At 40.5% G+C, this 27,179-nt stretch overlaps 1 protein-coding gene and 1 non-coding gene across 4 annotated transcripts; both read left to right on the top strand.

Moving 5' to 3' along the window:
* The first annotated feature begins 122 nt into the window (after positions 1 to 122).
* HAUS6 (HAUS augmin like complex subunit 6) lies at positions 123 to 23,357 on the top strand. 3 transcript variants are annotated; one of them, XM_050329218.1, is made up of 17 exons: positions 123 to 262; positions 1,340 to 1,435; positions 2,154 to 2,220; positions 3,175 to 3,307; positions 3,871 to 4,018; positions 7,444 to 7,509; positions 7,629 to 7,680; positions 7,882 to 8,049; positions 8,629 to 8,810; positions 9,414 to 9,540; positions 10,064 to 10,157; positions 11,801 to 11,882; positions 12,573 to 12,620; positions 14,265 to 14,319; positions 15,018 to 15,188; positions 15,622 to 15,757; positions 18,098 to 23,270. In XM_050329218.1, exons 1-17 carry the CDS (start codon positions 168 to 170, stop codon positions 18,109 to 18,111), a joined length of 1,734 nt encoding a protein of 577 aa, XP_050185175.1. In that variant the 5' UTR covers positions 123 to 167; the 3' UTR covers positions 18,112 to 23,270. The 3 variants fall into 3 exon arrangements, with proteins under 3 accessions (XP_050185175.1, XP_050185176.1, XP_050185177.1); XM_050329219.1 differs by lacking the exon at positions 123 to 262 and adding an exon at positions 368 to 472 and having other exon boundaries at positions 18,098 to 23,357; XM_050329220.1 differs by lacking the exon at positions 123 to 262 and having other exon boundaries at positions 1,417 to 1,435; positions 3,139 to 3,307; positions 18,098 to 23,356.
* LOC126647707 (small Cajal body-specific RNA 8) lies at positions 12,971 to 13,101 on the top strand. The gene has a single exon (XR_007630655.1). It is a non-coding gene; the product is annotated as a small Cajal body-specific RNA 8 (non-coding RNA).
* Positions 23,358 to 27,179: the final 3,822 nt, after the last annotated feature.

Genomic DNA, 27,179 nt, shown 5'->3' on the forward strand with positions numbered 1-27,179 from the left:
TCACAAATCCATTTCGACGGGAGTGCTGGGCGCCCGGACTACACCTCCCGTGAGGCAGCGCGGCCAACTCGGTCTCGCGAGAGCGGGGATGTGGCGCGGGCGGGCCGGCGCGCGGCGGTTGTTGGCGGGCTGTGGCGCGCGGCGGGTTCCCGCGCGGCCGGGCAGCCATGAGGACCGTGTGGGAGGACGATCACCTCCGGCTCTACTTGCTGGCCCTTGACTTCGAGCCCAGACAATGCCCGGAGAGCGTGAACATGGGACGGTTAGTGCGAGGGAGCCCCGGCGGAGGACGGAGGCGTAGGGGGTCGGGGGATGCTCTCAGGCGGGAGCGCTCGGCTGCAGCGGGGCGGACGCGGTTCGCCGTAGGCACCGAGAGTCCTGGTACCCCTGGCAGTGTGTTGCGCACGGTAAAAGCCCGCAATGCCGTCGCGGTCCATGTTACCTCTGTCCGAAGGAAGGAACCTCGGGAACGGTGAGAGCTGCTCCCCCGCACAATCCCTTAGGGAGGGCGATTCGAGGGGCTCCCTAGCGCGTGTTTTGAAAACTAGCCTTGGAAGATAACGCTCTCACCAGGATTATTTCACAGAATAATTGAACGTCAGAGCGTTGGAAGATAACCCCCTCCCTCACGGGCAGGGGGACACCTCCCACTAGACCAGGTTGTTCAAGGCCTTATCCATCGTGGTCTTGAACACCGCCAGGGATGGGGCATCCACAGCCTCCTTCGGCCAGCTGCTCCGGTGCCTCACCACCCACACAATAAGGAATTTCTTTCTAACATTGTACCCAAATTTCCCCTCCTTCAAGTTTTAATCGTTACTCCTTGTCCTGCCACTGCAGTTCCTTATGAGGAGTCCCTCTCTGGCTTCCCTGTAGAACCCCTTCAGATACTGGAAGGTTGCTGTGAGGTCTCCACAGAACCTTCTCTTCTTGAGGCTGAACAGCCCAACTCTCTGCTTCTTCACAGGGGAAGTGATCCGATCCCCTTAGCAGTTTTATGGCCCTAGTCTGGACTTGTTCTGGCAGTTCCGTGTCCTTTTTGGGTTGGGGGCTGCAAAACTGAATGCAGTACTCCAGGTGGAGTCTCACAGGAGCAGAGTAAGGGGGAGAAGCACCTCCTTCGTCTTACTGGCCATCCTTTTGATGCAGCCCTGGATTTCGCCTGTGTTAAATATGCTGGATGATGTATACTTTTACACACAAGTAACAAAGCATTCAGTGTATAATTTGTAAAGCTTTAATGTAACTTAGTGTTTTGTAATCTTTAGTGGCCAGTAAAAATGCTCTGTTAGTTTGTCACCGTAACTACTTCTCGTGGTGCTCTTTATTTGTGTGTTAGGAACATGTTTGATAAACCAAACAACAAAGCGTTTGCTGTCGTTGCCCACTTCTTGTTTGCCAAGCTGGATAAGGACCGTGCGGAAGAAACTTTTCAGTAAGTAATTGGCTTATGAGGTTATTTGCTGCTCTGCCCTTAATTAAGAATATGTTTTATACAGTTGCTGGAGGGAGGGAAGTGGTCACTTGGGGAATACTGTGGAAGAAAAGCATACCGTCAGAATACTTGTTTTCTTTTGATCATTCTTCTGTGTCACAGCCTTGGCTTAATTAAAGTTGTGTCTGATAGTATCTATAACTTGGTGACTTTGATATAAACTTAATAGCTGCAAAGTAATCTATCTTTCCCATTCATCTCCCTGACCAAACAGGGAGTAACATTTCCTATTCATGGATTGCTGCCACGATCTTCAGCATGGCAAGAACCCTATGTTCATTAAATGGTTTTCCTCTTATAGCTGAGCTTTTTTAGCTTATGCATCTGAAGACATGGCAGGAGGAAGACTAGTGATATGAAAATGGTCAGTTATGACTCCTTTTTTGGTCTTCTTCCCTTATCCCAAGTTAGAGCTGCAGACAAATGTCTCTGAGACATTCTATAGTTAACTTATGGAGAGAAAACATTGTCATTTAACAAACCTTAGGTATTCTTGGTCTAGGATATATGTCCCTTATTTGTGGGCTCCACCAGTAGGCATTAATAAGAAATCTTTGTCTTAGTCTTGTTTTTATAATGGTTAATTAGGTATCTGGATATTTGAACGCATTTTGCATTTTTTTCTTCCTTTTCCTCATCATTTTTAAATGGAACGAAGTTGTCCATTGCCAGAAGGAGCCACTCAATTTAGGAAGCAGTGCTGTGACTGGCTAAGAGAACTTTCAGTAAGTATCATGAAGAGTGGAAGATGATGCTGTACTGATTTCTGTGACCTCATTTTTAATAAGAGTTTTAAATAAGAATTTTTATCAAAGAATTCGGTTTTACCTTATGTATTCTTTCACATAGTTTATCTAGGACTTCTTTGAAGAAGATTGTGGAATTTAGATAACAGGGACCTAATCTTGTGTCTTAAAACTGCTGTGGCTTACTTCTGGATAATGGTATTTAATTAAATATAAGTCTAGGGAGTTCCTTAGCTCTGGGTGAGAATAACTTCTTTTAGTTTGAGAGGTGTTTGTTTAAGTTGCCTGGCAAGGTGTTTACTATTCTGAAAGCTGTTTCACATGCATGAAAAACTTTAATATTAGTCTTTCCTTGTATATGAGAAAAGGGACTAAAATTTAAGGCAAACTTTTTAAAGAGCTAAGCCAAAACTGGTTGCTTCAGGTATCATTGGTTATTATGTTAGCTTCTTATGCTGCCTTTGTCTTAATAATTGCTCTAGAAATCTCATCTTAATCTACTGCAAAACTTTCGGTTTTTAGTAATAGTGGACAAGGTGAAAGCCAAGAGTGCAGTATCTTTGAATATGGTAAAACTGCATTAATTAATGACTTCAGGGGAAAATATGAAAGAAAACTTTAATGTCTTCAAAGATAGGGATTGCCAGTTAGGAGGGCACTGATTTCTCACATTTATCCAACACTAATTTCAGTCTTTGCATTGAAGCTGTCTTGTGTGCAAAACTAAGGGTGGTGGTAGGAATATTGAAAAAAACTTTTTTCTCTTCTGACTAGAGGAAGTGTCAGCTGTGCTAGCAAAGTCATTTAGCTTGGCATCAGGCTTGCTAGCAAGTAATCTGTAGTGTTTTGGTACTTAGCTACGTGTTTGATAGCTGTTGTTTATGCTTTATTTCTTAGATTACTTCTGTGTTTAAAACAATTTAACTTTTCTAGAATGATGAGAAAAGCAATATTCCAAAGATTACACCTTCATCACTGATTTCTCCTGTTGGTGCTAAATTTGTTCACACTCTCTACAAGCTTGCAAGATATGTAATGATTGAGGATGTGAAAAAGTTCTCTGTGGGTAAGTTGTAATAGAACAATAAAAATGCTTTGTTTGTTATGTTTGTAAATCTATCAGGTCTTTAATGTGTGACAAGAGCTGTAAGTAGTTCTGAGTTGGCTGCTCAGTTTAGAGTCTTTCACAGTGTCCTGTGTACTTGTATAGAGCTACTGCTGTTAGAACAGTGTTGATTATTTTGCTCTCTGTTGCGTTATGGGTCTTGTTCCAAGGCTTATCTGTGCAATACTCTACACCACTGGCTGCACAAGCAATGATTTGGTCCCAAAGTATTGGCTTGCTATACCATATTCTTCCTCAGAACTTGATGAATTCTGAATCATCGGAACTGTCTATTCTAGGCATCTTGTATTGTTTTGATAACCTAAAGAAAACAGAGCGTGAGGGAATGAAGATATGTACAACAGAAAAAAAATGGCAAAAAAGGCAGTACATTGCATGCTCTATTTCAGTCCAGGTAAAATGAGCATCTTGATTTGTGATTTTTTTGGTTCAAATAGGTAGATTAGGAAGCTCTCCATTTGCTAAAAGTGAATGATGTCATCCAAACATTAACTTCTGTTTAGGCACTTGTATACCATTTGCTGAAGCTGTAACATTGAGACCTGAGGACATGTACATTGCAAAAGCAAGACATAGAGTTGGATACAATAAACTGCTGCAAATTCTTCAAAAGACAGACATTGTTATTCAAGAATATGTGAAAAAAGCACAGTAAGTAATGCATTTGAAGAAATTGAGTCTTTTCATAAAAACTGACTTTATGTGTATGTATTTTTGAAGGGATTTGAGGAGGCTACCTCTGCTTTACCTCATGAGTTCTCCCATATTTTCCCTCTTTAACTCTTCTAATTGACAGTTCTACTGTTTGTAGATGTTTTGTGAAGCATAGTAGTCTAAAGAAATTAGTTCTTCATTTAGGAGATGCTGTATTTTGGAAGCTATGATTAGTAGGGCATTAAAATGACCAGGGAATTCTGCATATTTAGCACTATGATTTCTTAGTTTTTGAAGGGTCATATCTTTAAAATATAACTGTCTCAGGATGAAACATTTGGTCTTACTTAGTCATTGTGAGACACATTTTCTTTACATGAACCTTAATTGTTTCACCAAAAGTACGCTATTCGTCACTCTTTTTATGGAAAATATTCCCAGCTTTAGAAATAGGAAGAGCTGGAACTTTCTGTGCAGGCACGGAATGTATGTATCAGTGGAATTTAAAGGATCGGTGTGGGATAGTTTGTGACCAGAGCACTGTCATGGACAGCTGTGGGCTGTTCAGTAAATGGCAGCAAAGGGCGATGAGTGGCACTGTAGGTAAAAGAGCAGCGACAGTACATGTAGCATAGCTCCATACAAGAGGACTAGTCATGCTTTATGCCTTTGGATCAATAGATCCGAGGGTTGATTATGGCCTTGATTCTAACAGAGGACTTCAGCTTACCCTGGTATTTGCTGGGAAAGCAAAAGTGGTGCATTAGTGATGTGGGAAGTGGGAGTGCCTAGAAGATGACTTTCTAATGCAATCACAGACTATTCTAGATAGGATTGGTGCTCTTTTGAACTCACTGCATGTTAAGTAAGAGAAACTTCTCTGGAGACATTACAGGACTTCTGTGGTCACTGTAACTAAGACTGTAGAACTTAAGATCCTAAGGAGAGTGAGGAAGTTGAGTGGAAAACTAATAACAGTGGATTTATAATTTGAGTGGATTTTCACTAGCCCAGGGAACTGTTCAGGGGCATCTTGTGGAAAGCAGAAAGGCTCAGGAGTGATATTTTCAGATATCCTTGATGAAGCTTACACGTGGCCCATCACCTTAAGCAGAAAAAGAAGCGGGTGTAACAAGGAAACAACCTGATTAGGACAGTAAGCTTGTGATAGAGTTCGGAAACCAAAGTAGCAGGATATGGAATATAGAAAAGGGAACTGACTCCCAGACCTGAATACAGAAGTGTTTCTTGGGTATGCAGTGATGTACCTATGAGAGCCAAAGTTCACCTAAAGCTCTAAGAACCTGGTAAGAGCCTGAAAAAAGAATCATGTAGGTATGTTGTTAGGAAGTGGAAGTATATGGAGGCTTTAGGTCTGCCTCTGAACGAAATGGTAAGTTGAAAGTTTCACAGGCTGAAATACCCAGTGTGTACTTTGCCTCAGTGTGCGTGGCTAAGGTCAATAACCCAATCACTATGCCAAGAAGCAATAATGAAAGAAGCAACAAAACACTGATTGAAGAAGAGGGTACAGCAAAGCTTTCACTCCTACCTGATGGAATGCATCCAAGCATATAGGGAGTCTTACCTGGCATCATTTCAGAACAGCTCTGACATTTTTGGAAAGACAGAAGACTAGCTAAAGGGGTGAGCCCAAAGAGTGATAGTGCCTCAAAGTCATAACTGGTGTAGCTGTCCATGAGTGGAGTTCTTCTGTGGCTGATAACTGTCTTCATAAGGGAGATGAATGACAGCATTGAATGCAAACTGGCCAAACTTGCAGAAGGTGCCAAACTGTGAGGAGAGAAGAGACACTGCAATGAGGAGGCATTACACAGAGAGACTTTGCTGCATTTGGAGACCTGAACAACAAAAATTGTGTGAGATTTAACAAAGACCAGTGTGAGGCCCTGCACCTGGGTTGAAGTAGTTCCCAACAGCAGCAGAGGCTTGTAGGTGATTGTCTGGGGAGTAGCTCTGCTAAGAAGTACCAGAGGTGAGAGCAGTGTGGGGCCATAAGCTGAACATGAGTGAGCAGAGCGCCCTGGTTAACCAAGGAGGTCAGCAGCGTACTGTGCTGTATGGAAAAGAGCACTGGTCAGGTCGTGGTGAGCAATTGTATTGTGCATCACTTGTTTTTCTTATTTTATTCCTCTCTCTCTTTCTCCATTACATCTCTGTTGTTACACTATTTTACTTTATTTCACTTATTAAACTGGTTTTACCATTTTTCAGATCCTCCCTATCCTGCTGGGGCTGGGGAAGCGGGGAGGGAGTGAGCAGCTCTGTGGTACTTAGTTGCTGGCTGGGGTTGTCAATTCTAACGCCACACCTGGAATACGATGTTGAGTTTTGATTGCCCGATTGAGGGGAGAGAGTGAAAGATGGGAGAGATAGTAGCAGAGGGCCACAGTGTTTACAAGGTTGAAGAATTCGGCACACAAGTAAAAGCTGCAGAAGTCAGGTTTGTTTAGCCTGAAAAAGGCAATGCTCAAGGGGTTTAATCACAATTTCAGTATCTAAAAAGTAGTTGTAAAGAAGATGGAGGTACTCTCCTAACAAGGGTGTAGAGCGGCAGGACAAGGCGACAGGCACAGGGTACTTAGTGGAAAACTCCATCTGGTTTTTAAAAATGTCTCATATGAGAACAATTAAACATTGAAAAAGGTTGCCCAGAGAAATGGAATCTCCATTCCTGGAAATATTCAAGACTTGGCTTGACAAGACCATGAGTAGCATAACTAAAGGCTCTGCTTTCAATGGAAGGCTCAACAATACAATTTCTGGAGGTCAAACTCTCATGAACTTCTCTGATTTCTATAATTCTGTATCTCCTGTGACCTTGCTTGGGAAACATTACTGCTGTTGCTTAATGATATCCTTCAAAAATGCAATTCTCTATAGTTTTTTTTCATTCTTGACAAGGGATCACAACTCTGAAGATCCTTTCAAATTCAGTATGAGTAGGCACCCAATGTTTCTGAAAATCAGACCACTATGTATTTACATGCTTAAAAAGTCAATAAAAGCGCTTCAGCAAAAGAACCTAAGTGGTCCAACTGCTTGTACTCCAGTATTCTGTTCTCTGGTCTTTTGAAACTAAGGGATGTGATACAATTGACGAATATGTTTGGAGGTTGATGTTGATAATATACATTTCTAGTAACTTCATTATTGTTGTTGGGTATAATAAAAACCATTCTATTGCGACGGTTTGGTTGCTTAATTTGTATATATCTTAGTGGCTTTCCTGACTCTAATTCTACACAAAGTCATGGCAAGGAAGTTTTATTATCTTTTTTTTTTTTTTTTACATTATTCCACAACTCTCTCAGTATGCTGATTTTGAAAGAATGAGTAAGATTGGTTAGTGGCTGCAGGTAATTCTGATAAACCTGTGGTAACTGTTAACTTTTTCCTAGGGTTTTAATTAAAGAAATAGAAGAGACAAAGTCTGAATATGCAGTCATGCAGAGACAGTATTCAAGGTAAGTGTTTTTCTTTGTAAGTTAGGATATATAAAATTGTTTACTTGCTCAGTTTTATGAAATAGGGACTATAATTTCATTGTGGTCCACTTGTACTTTTGTTTTGCATGTGCATATAGGATGAAACAAAATGACCAAAACAAAAGTGACACAACTGAGAGAATTGAAAAGGTGAGCATTTTGTTTCTGCTGTGGCAGTGCATTGTATTTCTTCTAACATTTCTGCAACACCTGCTCTCAGATACTTTTATTTCCCTTCGTCTACCTCCGATTATGCTGGTCCTTTCATCTGCCTTTATGTTGTTTTGATATTCTGTCTTACAGGTATTATGGCAAACAATTTAACATGGCATTTTTGTCTTGCCCATTAAGGTCCGCCGTATGTGGACACTTATAATGGAAATGCTTACATCTCTGAAAAAGGATAAGGAAGTTGTGGATTCTGTACTTGAAACTTGTGTTCAGCCGTGTATTTTAGATGGAAGTGATGTTGTTTTGAGAGTTCCAAAGTTGTTGGCTTACAAAATTGAAAATGACAGCGTAAGTAGTTTTTGTCCTTCTTGCTAAGTTGCTAAACTGCCTTTTTTTTTTCAGTCCTCAGGAGTACAATTAGATACCTTACAAAATAAATACTTCATGGATTATAGGAGATGATTGCTAAAGGATGCATTAAATATGTTGTCTGTATGCAAAAATTTGTTAGGATTATAATGCTCTTTTGTATTTGTTATGTTTAACCTATTAACTTTTTTGGTTCAGTAACTGCACTCGTAAGTCTGCCTGTTTAGTACTTGACTTTTTTATTATTTAGACATTAAAACTAGGTTGACTGGTTTAACTGTTGCTTTAACATTTGTTTCCAGTGTGTAGTATGTGGTGTTGTTTAGTTACGTCATTGGTGTTTGTACTACAGTTTTGAGACAGTGGTTAGATGGAATACCTCATCAGTTGAAGTTCTCTTGTTTCATGTTGGTTTAATCTAGAATGCATTTTTTGACAAATGAAACAAATCAGGAACTGAATCAAAGTATATAGTGTCCCTGCTCTTACTGCAGAAGACCTAACTTTCTGATATTGGTACTGTTCATTAATTTTTTTTCTTTCTTGCTGAACTTCAAGAGTTTTTCAGGAAATATATATGAGGATGGAAAATTGGATTTCTTAGCAGTCATTCATGTGCTAAATGAAGGCTTGAGGATGTTGAGAAATGAACACTGTCTGTCTGAATTAAAAGAACTTCACAGGATTGAGAACATGGTTAAAACCTGCAATAAATTACTACAGGATTTGAACACAGAGAGGTAATGTTGGCAAATTTTCTCTTTTCCCTTGTTCTTAAATCTTAGGATCATGTCTACCTACCATGGAGACTTTTCTAGAAAAATGTTACTTATAGGAAAAATATTTAGTTGAGTAATTTTCCTTTCCCTGTGGAAAATTAACGTTTGTCTTGATTATTTATGTAAGTTTAATTGGGACTCTTCTCTAAGTAACTTCAAGCCAACTTGCCTTGGCTTTATTAATATTCCAGGCTTTGTTCCTGGGAACCTCATTTGCTAGCTGATCTGATTTTTACTTTTTTTTTTCTTGTTATGTTAATAAGTTCAGAGATTTTTAAATCTTTTACCTGAATCTAGGCTAGGGAAGTTTAAAGAGTGTATCTAATTTGTGTATATATTTGAGTATAGTTCTTCTAATTCTTCTGTTAGAAACATAAGGATATCTAGTAGCCACTTCTTGGGTTTGAATTTCAGTTAGTTCTTAATACAGGTACAAATGCACGAATAATTGATACATATAACGGGTTTTGCAGAATAAGGAGAACACATCATACTGTCCATCTTTATCCAGAGTTGTTATCTCCACCAACAGATATTACCATTTTTCCTGCTTATATGTTACAGGCTAGAAGGAGAGCAACAAGGTGTGTCAGTGTGTGAATCTATTTCTAGAAAGGAGGAAGACTGGGAAATGAAGTGGAAAACATTTCTTGGCCAGCATCCTTTTAATTTAATCTTTAAAGAGGATCTAGTAAGTAGTGTTCAATTTATCTGATTCTGGGGAAGAGAAGGTGAAAGAGGATGTAGATCTACACTTAAACTTTATATGTAAGGCTGGGGGAATCATATAGTGCAGTAAAGCTCATTATGCTTTATGAAGTCTTTCTAAAAGAGAATATATTTGACTTTATGACAGCTGGTGTCTTCACCTGAGGTGGGGGTTGGAACCATCTTGTCAAGACAGTAGATTAGTGTAAGAGTGAGTTAGTTGGTTTTGGTTTTGTCTCTGTTCATTCCCCTGTGGAAGCTGAGCATCTCTATGCTATCAGTCTGAGTTTTCTGGTTTTCCCCTTTAGAGTGATGTGCTTGATGAATGAACGATAATTTCCATTCTGACACTCAAAGGTTATCCCCTTGCCTAGCTACCCAGCAGAGGGAGAAGCTTCATGTTGAGTCTGACAGCTGATTTGTAGAAAAGCTGTTGTAAATAACTGTCTGTTAATTGCTGTTGATAAGCAGATTTTTTCAGCAAACTTTTTTCTTCATTTTGAGAGGAACCTAGTTCAACAGCTTCACCACCCCAATCTCCTAGTCCTCCAGAAGAAGATGAAGACAATGTCTTCCATCAACATCTAGTGCCAGTTTCAGGTAGGTGACCAGGAGAAGCTTCTTTTTCTTCGCCCCCACTGCCACAATTTTTTAAAAGTTACTTGGAGTAAAAAAGGCTCCCTGCCTGTGTTTGCAGATATTCTTTAAAAGTCTGTGGTAATCTGTTTCCAAATGACTCTTTGTCGCAATTTTTCAGCCTTGTCCTGTCAGGGAGATCGGCTGAAGTTTGGAAAAACCTGGTGCTGAGCTGTTTGATATTTTGTTGTTCTTCTAAAAATGATGTTGAGACAGATTTATGTGTACAAAGGTTCATGAGTTCTAGAATATATATTCAGTAAAGATATTGGGTGGAAAGAGTAGTACGAAAGAGAGAAAGAAGATAAAACTTTACCCGCTAGCCATATAGGAAAAGAAATTGAAGATGTCCTCCCAGGTAAGTATCTTTCCCTGGTGCATTCTGAAATACCTAATTCCATAGTAACTGTGCCATTTGATCAGGACCTTACTTAATGCTTTCAGTCACTAGGTTACCAGTGTTGATCCAAACTCACTTTGATCATGGTTACTGCACATTCTAATCAGCTGATAGGCTGATTGTATTTTACGGGGTAATGCTTATTGACAAAGTGCTGATGTCCCTAGGATAGAGTTAAAAGCTACAAAGCAAGGGGGAAGACTACTTGAGTCGTGTCACTTGCAGTCTCTCTTAGGAAAAATGGCACAGCAGAGGGGTATTGGAATTTCAAGATAAAACAACAGCAAGAACGACCTTTCCATTACAAAGGTGAAAGTGCTTCTCCAGCAGTCTGAGGATACGTGGGTATAAGGCTAGAAGCTACAAAGGAAAGGCCACAGAATTGCAAATGGAAGGTAGTTTGCCTTAAAAATTTTAAAGATTGTACAATGATGACTGAGAATCCAGCCATTAAGAAAACATAATTTTCTGCCTGTTGATATAGTAAGCTCTAAAAATTAACCTCATCTAACTGTCTGAACTGAGCTTGGATTTTGGATATGTTGTTGACGTAAATGCAACAGGAAATGCCATTTGTCTTTGCAGAAGCTGTAATTTAGGGTTAGTAGAGAACTACTGAGGTTAAACTTCAGCTCTTCATTAGAGATGTGCCAAAATTAGTGTTTATTGTTCTGGAGGATCCTTAGCTGAGGTATATGTACCTCTGATAATGTGCAAAACATTTACTTACAGTGTGCTTTGCCTTGCTTAAACTGAGACAGCAAAAGGGATGAGAAATATTTATTAATTAGTGCAGTTGGAGTAAACATGAGTGGAATCGTGCTTTGTATAGTTGATGTGCCACACAATTGATGTATTTGTGGAGAGTTGAGGATAATGATGTGGCTGGGATTGCAGTTTGGAGGACAGTGGAATATGTGATTGATACATGGAGGGCAGCAGATAGAACCATTCTTCTTGAACATGTGTTCAGGAACAACACAAAGAGGTACTGGCTGCTAGTGGCATCTGTGGTACCTGAGGTGGTACCTAAGCAAAAGGATTGATAACATTGTCCTGCTTACATATGAATTTATTTTTCTTGAAGTGTTTCATAAAGTCCATTCTGTGAGTAGTCTACAGAAGTGATCTGAGTCAATCATGTCACCTGGAAAGCCTGAGCAAAGAAAATTGAAGCAATAATAAAACTTTCTACTTGCTTTTCTAGATACTTTTGACTCTCTTCATAAAGAACATTGTGAGAAAGATGAGGGAGCTTTGGACTCTATGATGGATAAGTCATCAAAATGGTATGCCACCACCAAAATGGTATGCTTAATGAGAAAGTGATAAAAAAGCAGAGGGAAAAAAAAAGAAATTTACTTGCTGGACTTGAATATTTTGCATGTCTTGAACCTTAGTGGAATATTTGAGTAACTCACTTCTTACATGTCACCACCACCTAATTTAGAAAGATAGGCTTAAAGTAGTTGCTGCTTTCTCTGGCTGGTGACTGATTGATCAACTGGTTACTGCTGAATAGGATATATAGCAGGCAAGTTGCAAGGTTTTTATCTCACTTTTTAAATATATTGTTCCAAGCTTTAAGACGTTGGTGGAGAGAACAGAAGATTCTATTTCTCAGGCTAAACCTGCTCAACAAGACTTTTTTCATGACTCTTCTTGAGAGTTACTATTACATTGTTCTGTAACTACTCTTACTATATTACCAACAATGGATAGAACATAAAACAATGATATTACAAAATTTTTTGCCCATTTGTCATTTGCTTAGTCCGGGAATGTTTCATGACCATTTGAATAATGCTATATTTCATAATATGAATCCTACAGATACTTGAAAGTTTCTTACTAGGAGAGAAAAGGAGTAAGCAAAGGAAGGTTGTCCTTTGGGCATATTAGGCGTCAGTAGAAGTAGTTGATTGTAAGTCTCCGAGGTTGTCAATGTAGTTAACAATTAAATCCTGGATTTCTTTCAGTGACGTCGTACAGCATAGATTTTTGTCTTCTTCCGATTCTGCAGACAGGTAACAGCAAATATTAAGATTTTAAAGTGTGCTTTTCCTAACAAGTGAGGACTGCATTTTTCAGAGCTATGGAATTAGCACTAAACTCACCAGAAGTGTTGAGCCTGAAGTCTTTGGTAGCCAGGGGATTGTTAAATGTCAACAAGTTTGTATAGGAACAGACCTGTGCATGCCAGGAGTGATTCAGACAAAGAATGCAATATCTAGGGAAAAGAACAATGTCAGTCCTGCAGAAGACTTTTCAGTTATCTTTGATAGCAGAATGCTGAAAACTTGTTTACAAAAGTATTGCAAAATCGCTTCTTTTTCTGTATAGTAATCAAGGGCAAAGTTTATTAATTTATAAATTTTGGGAGACTGATACACAAGTAGGGCTAAATCTGCCCTAATTGTCACACTATTCTCCCTATAGTAAAATTGCTTTCTGATGACCGGGACGAATTGAGAGAAATCGTAACGGACAGATACGGAGCATACAATATGTAACAGCCTGTTAAGATGCCAGGTACCCACTAAAGCCGCTCTCTCACTCTCTCCTCTGCAACTGGACAGAGGAGAGAGGAAAAAATAACACCTAAGGATTCATGAGTTGAGATGAGTTGAGAGAGATCACTTACTGATCACCTTCATGGGCAAAACAGAGTCAAAGTGGGGATTGTACTTAAATTTATTACTAACAGGATAAGAGCCAAAGAGTGAGAAATGAAACAGTCTTTAAAAAAACACCTTCCCCCCACCCCTCCTTCCATGTTCTCTCTCCTACCCGCCAGCAGTGCAGGGAGATGGGAATGGGGGTTACAGTCAGTTGTTATTTCTGCCACTACTCAGGAGAGGAGTCCTTCCCCTGCTCCCATGGGGTCCCTCTCACAGGTACAGTCCTTGATGGACCTCTCCAAGAGGAGTCCATCCCTCAGGCAGCAGCTCTTCCCAAACTGCTGTCCCGTGGCTCACTCCTCCATGGGATGCAGTCCTTCACAGATGAGCTGTACCAGTGTGGGTCCCCCACAGGGGCCACAAGTCCTACCCAGGAAAAACCTGCTCCAGCATGGGCTTCCCTCTCCATGGGCTGCAGGTCTCCAGCAGGACCCTGCTCCACCATGGGCCTCCCACAGGGTCACAGCCTCCTTCCTGCATCCACCTGCTCCAGCATGGGCTTCTCCATGGGCTGCAGGGGGAGTCTCTGCACCCCGATGGTCCCCCATGGGTCACAGCTCCTCCACCATGGTCTGCACCACGGGCTGCAGGGCCTCAGCTCCGGTGCCTGGAGCACCTCCTGCCCCTCCTTCTGCACTGACCTTCGTGTCAACTTTGTTCCCATATTGTCACTCCGCTCTTTCCTGACTGGAATTCTTTCTGTGCAATACCTTTTTGTTCTTAAATATGTCATCACAGAGGTGTTACTGTTGCTCCTGATTGGCTCGGCCTTGGCCAGCGGCAGGAAATCTGTCCTGGAGCTGGCTGGCATTGGCTCCACCGGACAGGAGAAGGTTCTAGCAGCTTCTAACAGAAGCCACCCCTGTAGCTCCCTGGGCTACCAAAACCTAGGGACAGAAACCCACTACATTCCACTAGTTTTAGTTTGTCTCTAAAATTGTTAGTGTGAACTTTTTCCTTTTTTTACACTTTCTTTCTCTCCCCCTCAAGGATCTCTTCAGTGATGTTGGCAGTACCTGAAAACAGAGACGTCATGATCAAAAATGTAATTTTCTACCTGTCAAATAAGTTAAACTTAGGACTTGTGCATTTTACATTGATCAAAGCCTAGACTTTGTGGGAGATGGTTGTGGGATTTTGTTGGTTTTTTGTTTGTTTGTTTTGGTTTTGGTTTTGGGGTTGTTTTTGTGTTGTTGTTGTTTTTGCAGGTATGTGTTTGATTGGCTTGGTTTTGTGTGTGTTTTAGCAGCATTTTTACCCATCTGAGTCAGTCCTGTAAAACCATAAATAAGACATGAGGAAGTAGGTGCACTTGTACTTGACTTCCAGGGTAATATACAGTGTGTGACTGATTCCCTGCTTGCTGAAACAGTCTTTTTAGTGTGACCTGTAGTCAGACTTGGTTTCTTTGAGTGTGTATGAACTTGAAGGTTAAAAAGTGGTGTAAAAGCAACGTGGATGTACAGCTGTCAATTGGACAAGTGTTCACTCCACTGTGTTGGAGGTAGTTGCAAATGTGTTGCAAATCATCTGCATTGTATGTAATAACCTGTCCTAGTCACTACTTATGTCCTACTTCAAATACAATTGCAAAAATATTTTGTCTTTAGTTAAAATTCAAGACTGAAATATTGACTTAAACATTTGGGCCATTGCTGTTCAAAATTCATACAGCAATTTGTTCATGCTAATATTCTGGCACATGAGTTTAAAACTCCTAGTAATTCCTGTGTCTTCCTCTAGCATTTGCATACAGAAACTTGTGAGGGAAATAAAAAACCTGTGCCTCTGCAAATCCTAAAAAATGGAAAGGAAGAAATGCGAGAGAGTTCAAATAAGGATATTGCCTTGACAGAGTGTCCTGTGGAAAAAGAAGACCTTCTTGAGAAAGCCAGAGATGAACTGGCAGAAGAGGTTAGGAAGGAATTTGTTTGTTTTTAATAAATGGTCGTAAATGGAAAATAAATTGCATTTTTCACTAATAATTTTCACTAGTTACATTTCATCTTCTAAAATGTTTTACTTATATAAATATAGCTCTAGTCTTCATGCTTATGTAGTTCTTGACTAATGTCTTAAATATATTTTAAGCACAATTTCTTATTTGAAAGATAGATTCATAGATGATGAGAGAACTTAGAATTGAATTCTAATTTCAGTTCCTATCTTCATTTTGTAGGACACTGTGGTCGTTGTGAACCTAAATAATAAATAACGGAAAAGTCAAGATATTTCAAATTCTCCAGATGATTTGGAGAATGGGATTTATTTTGAACCGTAACTGACAGAAATAAAGAAGTTTTAATTTTATTTTCTCAGAATTTGCCCTTCTCTTAACATCCTACAGGTTGCAAAGGCTGTGATGTCTGAGTCACGTGGCATTGCTGAAGAAAAAGGAATGTCATTAGATGATCTCATAAGCTCACTGTGTTTTAACCCATTTTTAACAAGGAGAGAAATTCCCCGAACTCCAGAAAAGCTGTGTAAGTCTGAAACTGTTTTTATAATGCCCCATGATTAGAAATGTGATTAGTTCATTGACATGTTGCACAGGAAGAACAAGTGAATTATTTCAGTAAAGCTGCAAGTTACCTGAATGGCTCACTGTAACACAATATAGTAGACCTAATAAGATATAAATACTGTGAATTTGATTCAAGAGATTTTGTTTTCCTATGTAGAATCCTATTTATAGTCAGAAAACAAGTCCCAGTTAAGTTCCGTGGAATCTAGTCCTCAAGAGCAGGTGAGGATAAGTCATGTTTTTGAATCTGAAGATTCAAAAACATCTGGAATACAAGGGACTGAGAGAACTGAAGCACAGGCTAGATCGAACTGTTTCTATAGAAGATCTGAATCAGGCTTTGCAAAATGGAGTGAAACTGGCTACATGGGGGTATGGGATGAGACATTTCCAGAATATGGTAGCATGGATCTCAACTTGTCTCCAGGCTTAGAATCTGATTTTACTATCAGTGCAAATGTAACAAGTAATTCAGAAAATAACAGGGATATTGAAAAATCAGATATACCTCTACAGTCCCTGTCCAACTCACATAAAGCACAAAAAAGACATCTAAAAGTGAAGAAGAGCTGCATAAAACACATAATGGAGGTGAACCTGAAAGCTATAGATCAGACCTAAGTCCTACACCAGAAGAAAGAAAGAAATATGAATTCTGCAGTCCTGTAGTAGTATTCTCCTTGGATGAAGAATTTATCAAGACACCATTGCCAAAATATAATAAAAGAAGATACTCCCTGCCATGTTTGCTGATATCCTCTGAACAACTGGAGGAAATGGCATCAATGGCACATGAAATCCCGTTAGACCTATATAGCATGTAAAAGACAAGAAGGTCATCAGGAATAGTCAGCATGGATTCACAGAGGGGAAATCCTGCTTGACCAATCTGATAGCTTTCTGTGATGGCATGGCAGGAGGGGTCAATGAGGGCATGTTGTCTACCTTGACTTCAGCAAGGCTTTCCACACTCCTCCCACAACATCCTCGTCGGTAAGCTCAGGATATGTGGGTTAGATGAATACACAGTGAGGTGAATCAAGAACTGTTTAATGGCAGAGCTCAGAATGTTGTGATGAGTGGAGCAGAGTCCAGTTGGGATCCCCAGGGATCAATACTGGGTCCAGCCTTATTCAACTTCTTTATCAACAGCCTGGATGAAGGGACTGAGTGCACCCTCAGCAAGTCTGCTGATGGCAATCAACTGGGGCCGGTGGCTGATACACCTGAAGGCTGTGCTGCATTTAGTGGGACCTTGATAGGCTGGAGAGCTGGGTAGAGAGAAACCTAATGAGGTTCAACAAGGCCAACAAGTTTACAGTCCTGCACCTGGGGAGGAATAACCCCAAGTACCAGTGCAGCTGGGGACTGACCAGTCCCAGAGCAGCTCTGCAGAGAAGGACCTGGGAGTCTTGGTGGATGACAAATTGACAGCAGTGAGCCCTTGCAGCCAGGAGGGCCAGTGGTACCCTGGGGTGCATTGGGAAGTGTTACCAGCAGGCTGAGGGAGGTGATCCTGCTTCTCTACTCGGCCCTAGTGAGGCCACATCTGGAGTGCCGTGTCCAGTTCTGGGCTTCTCAGTACCAGAGAGATGTGGAGGTACTGTAGAGAGTCCAGTGGAGGGCCACAGTGATGATCAGGGATCTGGAGCATCTCTCTTATGAGGAGAGGCTGTGGGAGCTGGGCCAGTTTAGTCTGGAGAAGTAAAGACTGAGAGGGGATCTCATCAATATGTACAGATCTCCCAAAGGTGGATGTTAAAACGTGGTGCCAGACTCTTTTTGGTGGTGCCCAGTGACAGGACAGGGAGCAGTGACTGTAAACTAAAAGACAAGAAGTTCCACTGTAACATGAGGAGGAATGTTTTACATTGAGGGTGGCAGAGCACTGGAACAGGCTGTCCAGGGAGGCTGTGGACTCTCCCCCTTTGGAGACATTTAAAACCCGCCTGGATGTGCTCCTATGTCACCTGCTCTAGGTGATCCTGCCTTGGCAGGGATTTTGAACTGTACGGTCTCCAGAGGTCCTTTCCAAGCGTAACAATCATGTGATGCTGTGATTTAATGAAGTACTAGAAATTTAACTCAAGCGAGTCTCAAGGAGTAGTAAGATTTACACTTTGTGCAAAGACTTGCTGCAATGTAGCTTTAACTGAAAATTTGGCTTTATTGATAGCATCCAAAATTAAAATACTGTTTCAAATACGTCTTTTTAATATACCCAGAGCATTTTCAGTGCAGCATATCTGTCTAATAATTGAATATTATAGAGTGCAAAGTAATATGCTTTGTCTTTCAGGTAAGAACAGTTGAATGAGAAGCTGGGCACCAAGGAGCCATCACCAGGATAGAATACGTAAAGCAGAAGCAGAAGCATTGTAGCGCAATTATGGTTCACTTGACCAAGTATCTTCTCCAGTCATTGTGCGGATGGAGAAGTTGCACTGCTTTCTTTTTTGTGGAGATTGTATTCCAGCCTCCTTGTCTAAGAGTGTCAGTTGTCTGCTCTGGTTCTGCTAACTTCATGTCATCCATGGTGACATTGTATATGCACACATCTCTTTACAGAACTGTCTTTTCTTTTTTAAACATATTAAAAATAGCAGATATCGAGTAAGTGGCAAAATCCTAGAAAATGGAAAAATGAAATCTCAGATGAGAAATAGTGAGATCTGTGGTGTTTCTATCTTGCTCCTAATGCATACCGCATAGGCCTGCAGCCCTCAAAACCCAACAAATTCAAATTTAGATTGGTGCTTTACATTCTGTTGCATTTGTCTCTCTTCCTGAGAGTTCTGGTCTATATTGCCACGAATTCTGCCTCTTAATAGAGGCTGTTCTCTTCTTACAAACTTCCACTGGAGTGTATTACTTAAGGTGTATTACTGAATAAATACTTTACACTAATGTTACAAAAATTTATGACTTGTGATAATTTTAATGCAACTTTATTTTAAGAACTGACATATATATGTTACATCGTGATGTGAGTAACTGATAATAGAGCCTTTGATAAGGTGAGAATGTAAAAACTGAGATTCCAGCAGGTAAACTTCTTAATGTAAAAGTACTAACCCCTACCCTGATATGTTTAGTGTTTGGAAGCATTTTCAAATAAAGTTGTCTTTCTTCTCCTTTCTTCCCAAACAGTTGCATTAGGTTTTAAGAAGAATTTCCACCTGTATTTGCCATCTTCCTTATGTGGCAAAAGTTGACAAGCTTTATGAAAAGACATATTGGTGGTTGAGGAAGCTGTTATGTGTGTAATGTGGCTGTGTACATGTTAACAGATAAGAGGGAAGTGCTGCTTAATAGCCTATTGACATGTTGACCATGGTGAGACTGAGTTTGCTGATCTGCAGGTCTGATGATTGGCAGGTGGGGGTCAGTGTCTTCTCCCAGGTAACAGGTGAGAGGATGAGAGGAAATGGCTTCAAGTTGCACCAAGGAAGGTTTAGGTATTAGGAAAAAATTCTTCATGGTAAGGATTGTAAAGTATCGGGACAGGCTACCCACAGAAGTGGTGAGGTCACTATCCCTGAAAGAGTTCAAAAACTTCAGAAAGAACATGGCACTTGAGTACATGTTTTAATGGTAGGCACAGGGTTGGTGTGAGGTTGTTTGTTGGACTTGATTATGTTAAAGGTCTTTTCTAACCTTAATGATTCTGTGATATTGTTATGACCTTAGCTGTTGGCTCTCTGGAACAGGCCCAGCTGTGTTTTTTACAGACCTGGGCTCTAGAGCTTGGTGCTGGTGACCTCACAAATGTTGCCCAGGTAGCTAGATGAGTTAGTAGAGTAGCTACATGTAAGGATGTGGATAATACCTTGAGCATGGCCTGTCTTAACAAAAATCAAACTGTATTTTGGGTTACTACAACATTGACAATTCAGGATTAAAAAGTGACAGCTAAGAGTTTCCTATGAACAACTGACCTTCACAGTCCAAGTTATATGTATGAAAGCAGAATCTTTACTCCTTACAGTTAAGTACAACACTATGGTCTTTGCATTATAAGTAATAGCTCACCTGTACACTGGTTTGTTTCTGATACTTAGGTAATTTTTGGTTAGGCTTATATCAGAAGGCCATCATAATTAGATTAAAATTCTGGATTAAATTCTCTTGTAGAGCAATGATTTACTGATTAGCAAGGGGAAGTTGAGAACATCAGGGTGTTACCAGCAGCCACAAATACAACTCTGTATATATTTCTGTGACTTCTTTAAACCTGGATGTTTGCTGAAGATGAATACAATATTCCTAATGTACAGTGTTAAATGTCTTAAGGTACCTGTGATGAAATACCATTCAGAAGTTCTTGCCCATTAAGCATGGGGAAATTAAGTTTCTCATGAACCTCCTAATCAAAAGATTCTTCCATTTAACTTACTAATAATATGTAATTTGGGCTTCTGAAGTTAGGTGCACTGGATTATCATTAGCTGAAAGACACAGTGCAACTACCTTGCTTTACTCTCCAGAGGAGAATATGCCATAATTTTGTGCAGCACTGCAAAGCAGACAGTGTTTCACAGTTTAAGTTTGCCCATCCTTGCCAGGCAAGTTCCAAAAGGACAGGTTTATGAACTTCTATGCTCCTTGGTCTCTTTTTTTACTTTGTAAGGTTATACTAAAGTTTTCTTGCCAAAGCTTATAAACGTTGCTCATAAAGGTTTGATGAAGTATCTGGAATATCTTTCCTCCAAGTACAGTGATATTTATTATATCATGAGCAACATGATAGACTGAGAGAGTAGGGCCTGTTCAGCCTCAGGAAGAGAGAACTGAAAGAGGACCTCATCAGTGTGTTCAAGCACCTGAAGGGAAGTCTCAGGAGGGTGGAGCCAGGCTCTTTTCAGTGGTGCTGAGCAACAGAACAGCAATGGCAATGGGCAGAAACCAGTGCACAGGAAGTTCCGCCTGAATATGTGAAAGAACTGCGTGGGTGATCATGCACTGGAACAGATGGTCCAGAGATGATGTGGAACCTCCCTCACTGGTGATTCAAGAACCATCTGGATGTGATTCTGTGCCATGTGCTGTAGGATGACCCTGCTTGAGCAGGGAGTTTGGACCAGATGTTCCACTGTGGTCCTTTCCAACCTGACAGATTCTGTGATTCTGTGATAGTGTCAAGTACTACAGTGTTTGGTAGTACCATATCCAATAATCTGTAGTTATGAAAAACCACAGATTGCACTACAATTACATAAAGGATAGCACATAAACTTGCAGTCTGTCCTGTGTATCTGCTGTCTGTACTGAACATACATCAGTCTATTTTTATTGAGAAGTAAATCTAAAAGAACATATTTGAAAGTCTCTAGTTCACTGAGCGTTGAAAAATGCAAGTACAGTTCTGTCAGTGGATTTCTGCACATAATGGGAGAGAATCAGAAGAGTAAAATCTAGAAAACTAGTGGATAATGCTTTTGGAACTGACAAAAAATCCTGACTTTATCAAGGACTTATGGTTTAATGATCTGTTGGTGTTTTCTCACAGTATTGCATAAGTAAAAGGGTTAAATTAATATATATATATTTACACATAATTTCAAAATAGAAATTTTGAAGAAGTTTACTGAGTAGAAAAATAGAAACACTAAATTGTAACGCAAGTGGATTCAGAAGAGAGTTTTTATAATATCAGGTGTTCTCACTTCTTTCAGAGGCATGAACATGGCACTGTAGAAGCAAAAAATGCCAAAACATGGAGTAGAATATTAAAACCTTAAATTATTAAAAAGTGAAAAATTGAGGACAGATGAACACAGAAGCACAGCTGCTATTAAAGTCAAAGAAAAATATTCTCATTACATTGTCAAAAAATCAACTGATTTTCAAGGATTGTTTCCATCAGTACCTTCTAATAAGCAGCTGTCAAAAATTACTGGTTTTTTCTATTACAACTTGGATCAGTGTTATGATGGCACAGATAGTTGCTCTTGGCAGAGTTTTTAAGATAGGTACTGGTATAGATGTTGTGGTTTCTGAAGTCAGATGTGAACTTGTGACCTTCAGTCAATTTTCTTTGCTTTTCAGGCCGTGGTGAAGCTTATGTTTGAGTGTACCAGAAGGCCTGTATTTCCTATTTCCTAAGTGTCGTGGAAAGGAAAGGAGTGGCTGTATGCATATGAGTACTGTATTATTTTTTTCAGCCTTGTAAAGCATTCTGGAAATTATGCATCTGACATTTTTGTTGCTTGGTGTGTCAAGAGAAATTTTCAGAGCTGCATGTTGTATCCCTAGTAATGTTCAATGCTCTGTTGACTTATGGCAGCATTGCCCTCTAAGTAACCTTACTGTGAGCACGTTCATCTAAATGTTTGAAATGGTGGCACTCTAAATAATAGTTTTTCATTTTAGTCAACTTCGGTTCATCAAAAGCTAGTTATGGTTGGATTAAATGGGTTAAGGGACTGCAAATTGCCATCATCTTTCTGCTGGATATTCCAAGCATCAAAACTAAAACCTCAGTGCGCTTAAGATAATTTCCTCCTCTGTATTCCTTATCGTTACCTTGGATAAGTTGGCTGAAGAATTTCCTGCTCATCATTGCAAATATGGGAAGTGGAAACTTGGGCATGTGAATTGCACATCTCCTCTTGTAATTATCATATATTGATTTCTCATGTCCCAGGACTTATCACTTTGTGAGGAACATTTCCCAGCTGCATATGCTTTGGGCAAAGAGCAGGCAAGTGTGAAGAGTAGCTGGTAGGAGAAATGGGTGGAGTGGTGTCTATTTATAACATAACCTGATTTTGCCTATTCAGTATCAAATTCTGCCTTTCCTGACTTTAGTGGTGATTTTGTCTCTCCTATTTACAGCGCATACACGTAGATGGTTTCTGAAGTGTATTTTGTTGTTGTTGTATTGGTGTATTTTTCCAAGTAAAATAATAATTACTACTTAATGCTGAAGGCACTTCATCCTTTTGACAGTCACTGTCCAGATTATTGTACATATGGTGAAGGGTCACTTAAAAGGGATTTATGAAGAGGGTCCTTAATCCCTGTGAGATCACTAACCTGCTTGTTTCTCTCTAAGTAATTACTGCACCAGTAATATCACATTGCTTTACTGTGGGATGAAATTCAAAGATAAGGGGAACAATTGCATTTGCGATTGTTTAATGTCCTAACTTTTCACCAGAAGGTGGCAGCAGGCTGATGTTAGTCACAAATATTTCAACTGCTTACTGTTGGATAAACATAGAGGTACTGGGCTAAATACCTGGAACTGAATTTACCGTAGCTCATGGTGAGAAACTCGGCATTACAAAGCATTGCATGTCAAGCTGTTTTGTGGGTTTGTAGGCCTGGCTGGCTACTGGCCTGCAAGTCCCCTGCAAGTCCTGGCCATTGTCCTTCAGCGATGTCATTTCACTTGACATTTTTTCAAGACCATTTATTTTGGAAGAAAAATCAAAGCAGGTAGAACTGTTGCTTAAAGAAGTTTGAATTGTTACACATTGTATTTCAGTTAAAGAAAATGTTTCATTCTGTTCTTAGAATTAATTTTCCTGGCAATAAACTTCAATTAAACATGAATGCATGTTTTGTGATAAACAGCGAAAGTGGAGAATGGACTGGAATTGATACTGAATGGTGCAGAAAGAATTCAAGTTTTCAATGAAAAGCCTATGTAAATATTGGTAAAAAGTGTGGAATTCAGCAGCTCTTGCAGATGTTTTGTGGAATCTTTAGTGGAAAATAAGCTGTGTTAGCCAGAGAAACAAAGATATTTTTTACCCTCCAGCCATAAATTAATCTTCACCATAGTATATGTTTAGCATGGAAAGAAGCCAAAATATCAGAGAGTTAGATACACTTTTGAATTTTCTATTTTCAATGCATTCAGATATTGCAGAATAAGTTCACCATTGGCAAAACCTGCCTTTTAAAGAATGTAAGGAGAGGAAGATACAGGTCTTTTTCTTTGATTAGAAGTAAAACATCAAATCCAGCCACTGTGATCCATTGCACCATGGGCTGATAAAATGTAATGCCAAACCTTCATATTTCCGTGTGTGCCTGAGGCTAAGTTCCTTTAACATGTTCAATATGGGCAGACAAATAAGAGGAGGTAGTGCAGCCTAAGATCAGTTGGTCTTGCTCAGACCCACATGTCAGCTAACAAGCTACAGATTGAGTCCAAGATGCCACAGTCTAAATATTCATGCTGTTGTCATTTATTCCTACATGTTGATTCCTAATCCAAATCCAAAACAGTTATATCCTGCAGTTGTTTTTAATGACCTTTTTACAGCAAAACATACTAATGCTGTGAAAAAAAAAAAAAAAGCAAAAGTGAAAGATCCAATTCTTTGAAACTGTGGCTATCAAACAAGTCTTCACCTGTGGAAAATTTGGCATTTGAAAATGGAAGAATTAAAATGCCCATTAGTAGTGCTTGCCAGCAATTTCAAAGTTTGACAGATGCACATGGAAATAAGAAAGAACACAAAAGTGTATGACCATTTTAACACAAAAGGTGGGAGCTTTGCTTCACATGTGTAGGTTCAATTCAGCTGACTCACAATTTTTATGTAAAAAACACTGGTAATTTCTAGTAAATGTAGCTGTAGAGGGAGAATTAGATAGCTTGGCTACCAGGACAGAACCGCACTGCTCAGCTGCTTCCTCAGTCCCCATTCTACTGTCCACCCACTCAAGAGGTGTGGGAAGAGAGGTGGCCATTGAAGACTGAGGCAAAAAAGTTGTTGAGTATCTCAGCTTTCTCTTCATCCATTGTTATCAGCTTACCAACATTGTTTATCAGTGCAGATATACCTTCTTTGACCTTACTTTTCTGATTAACATACCTGTAGAAGCCCTTCTTGTGATTCTTTGCTTCCCTTGCAAGGTTTAGTTCTAGCTTCACCTTGGCCTTCCTCACCCCATCCCTACACAACCAAACTTCATCTCTATACTCTTTCCACATTATCTGTCCTCATTTCTACTGACTATGCATCTGCTTCTTTCCATCTTTTTTGACCAGCAGTTCCCTACTCAGCCATGCTGTCTCTTGCCTGCCTTGCCTAAATTCTTGCTCCTGGGGATTGCTAGCTCTTGCACTCTATGGAAGACTTCCTTAAAGGTCTGCCAACTCTGTTCCACTCCCTTGCCTCTGAGGGCAGTCTCCCAGGGGATCATATTGACTGTCTTCTAGAAGAGCTGAAAGTTTGCTTTCCTAAAAGGGGCCTAACTTTACTCCTTATCTGACTCATATGCCTCAGGACTGAGGACTCCACTAATGCATGATCACTGCAGCCCAGGCTGCCTCCAGTCCTGATGTCCCTGACAAGCTCACTTAATGTTTGTAACCCTCACGTCCATTGTTGCATTTCTTCTGGTAGGTCTGCTTAATACTGGCTCAAGACATTATCATCTATGCATTCCAGGAGTCTTCTGGATTGCCTACAGCATGCTGTGCTACTTTTCCAGCTGATGCTGGGGTGGTTGAAGTCCCAGCAGGACAAGAGCCTGTGAACATGATGCCTCCTGTAGCTGGAGCAACAAGGCTTCATCAATAGCCTTCCCTTGATCAGGGGCTTGTAGTAGACACCAACCACGAGGTTTCCTTTGTTGCCTCAATCTCTGATTCTTCCCAACAGGCTTTCAACCCATTCACTGTTGTTCATCAGAGACAACTCTTCACACTCAACCCACCTCTTCCTCCCCTGTCTCTTCCAAAAACCCTTGGTAGAGCAGTGCTCTTCTCCTTTTGCTCACTTGTCTACACAAATTAGCTCAATCTATGAGCAAACTTAGTTAATAAAATTATGAGAAACAGACTAAAAAGGACATTAAACAGACTTTACAATCCAGCACAATATGGTGCCCGTGGGTGTATCCCAGCTTTTTCTTCATCTAGGTGAACTTGGTTTTCTTAGGCCATTTGTTCTGGTTTCATGGATTTCTTTGACTACAGGCAGTAGTAGTACACAGAAGTAACCCTTTCTCTGTGCAGGTTATGCTTTTGCACTTTAAATAATCAGGACTGTAGCACCCATTGCAATGCTGTCTTAGTATTTTGTAGTTGCAATCACAAAATGGTTTAAGTTTAGAAAGGCTGGGTCAGCAAGGCGAGGTGGTGGAGTTGTTTTTTATGTGAGAGAGCAACTGGAATATAATGAGCTACATCCAGGGACAGACAAATGAGTTGAGAACTTATGGGTAAGAATTAAGGGACAGACTAATATGGGTGATACTATTGTGGGTGTTTACTGCAGGCCACCTGATCAGGAGGAGGAAGCTGATGAAGCTTTCTATGGGTAGCTGGAAACAGCCTCATGATCACAGGCCCTGGTTCTGCTGGGGGACTTCAACCACCCTGATATTTGTTGAAGGGGCAACATGGCTCGGCACACACCTATTATTGACACAAGTGGCCGAAAAGCCCACAAGGAAAGGTGTGTTACCGGACCTTGTACTAACAAACTAGGAGGGACTGGTTGAAAATGTGATGGTTGGGGGCAGCCTTGCCTGCAGTTACCATGAGATGGTGAAATGCAGGATCCTGTGTGAAGGAAGCGAAGCATTAAATGGGACTAGAACCCTAAACTTCCTGAGAGCTAACTTCAACCTCTTCAAAGAACTACTTAGAGGAATCCCATGAGTAGGGCTCTAGAAGAGAAGGGAGTACAAGAGAGTTGATTAATATTCAGCATGACTTCCTCCAAGCTCAAGACTAGTGTATCCCCATGAGCAAGAAATCGAACAAAGACAGCAGGAGACCTGCATGGATGAGTGGTGAGCATCTACCAAATCATAAACAGAAGAAAAAAATTTCTGGGATGTGGCAAAAGGGACAGGCCAAGTCAGAAGACCATAGGAATGCTGTCAGATATGCAGGGATGTGATGAGGAAGGCCAAGGCCCACCTTGAATTGAGTCCAGTAAAGGATATTGAGGACAACACAAAGGGCTTCAATAAGTACCTCAGCAGCAAAAGGAAGATTAAGGGAAATGTGGGGCTGCTGCTGAATCAGATGCGTAACCTGGTGGTGGAAGACACAGAGCATGTGGAATTACTGAATGCCTTCTTTGCCTCAGTCTTTACTGCAGAGGCCAGCCTTCAGGAATCCCAGACCTTAGAGGTAAGAGAAGAAGGCTGGAGAAAGGAAGACTTCCCCTTGGTTGCAGAGGGTTGGGTAGAGATTGGTGAGGCAGATTTACCACCATAAATCCACGGGCCCTGATGGGATGCACCCACAGGTGCTGAGGGAGCTGGCAGATGTTGCTGCTAAAGCACTCTCCATCATCTTTGAAAAATCATGGAGAACACCAGAGGTGCCTGACAACCGGAGAAAAGCCAATGTTACTTCCCATTCAAAAAGGGCAAGAAGGAGGACCTGGGAAACTACAGGC

Source organism: Myiozetetes cayanensis, unplaced genomic scaffold (genome assembly GCF_022539395.1).
Source record: "Myiozetetes cayanensis isolate MyiCay16 unplaced genomic scaffold, myiCay2020 scf4, whole genome shotgun sequence".
NCBI lineage: Eukaryota > Metazoa > Chordata > Aves > Passeriformes > Tyrannidae > Myiozetetes > Myiozetetes cayanensis.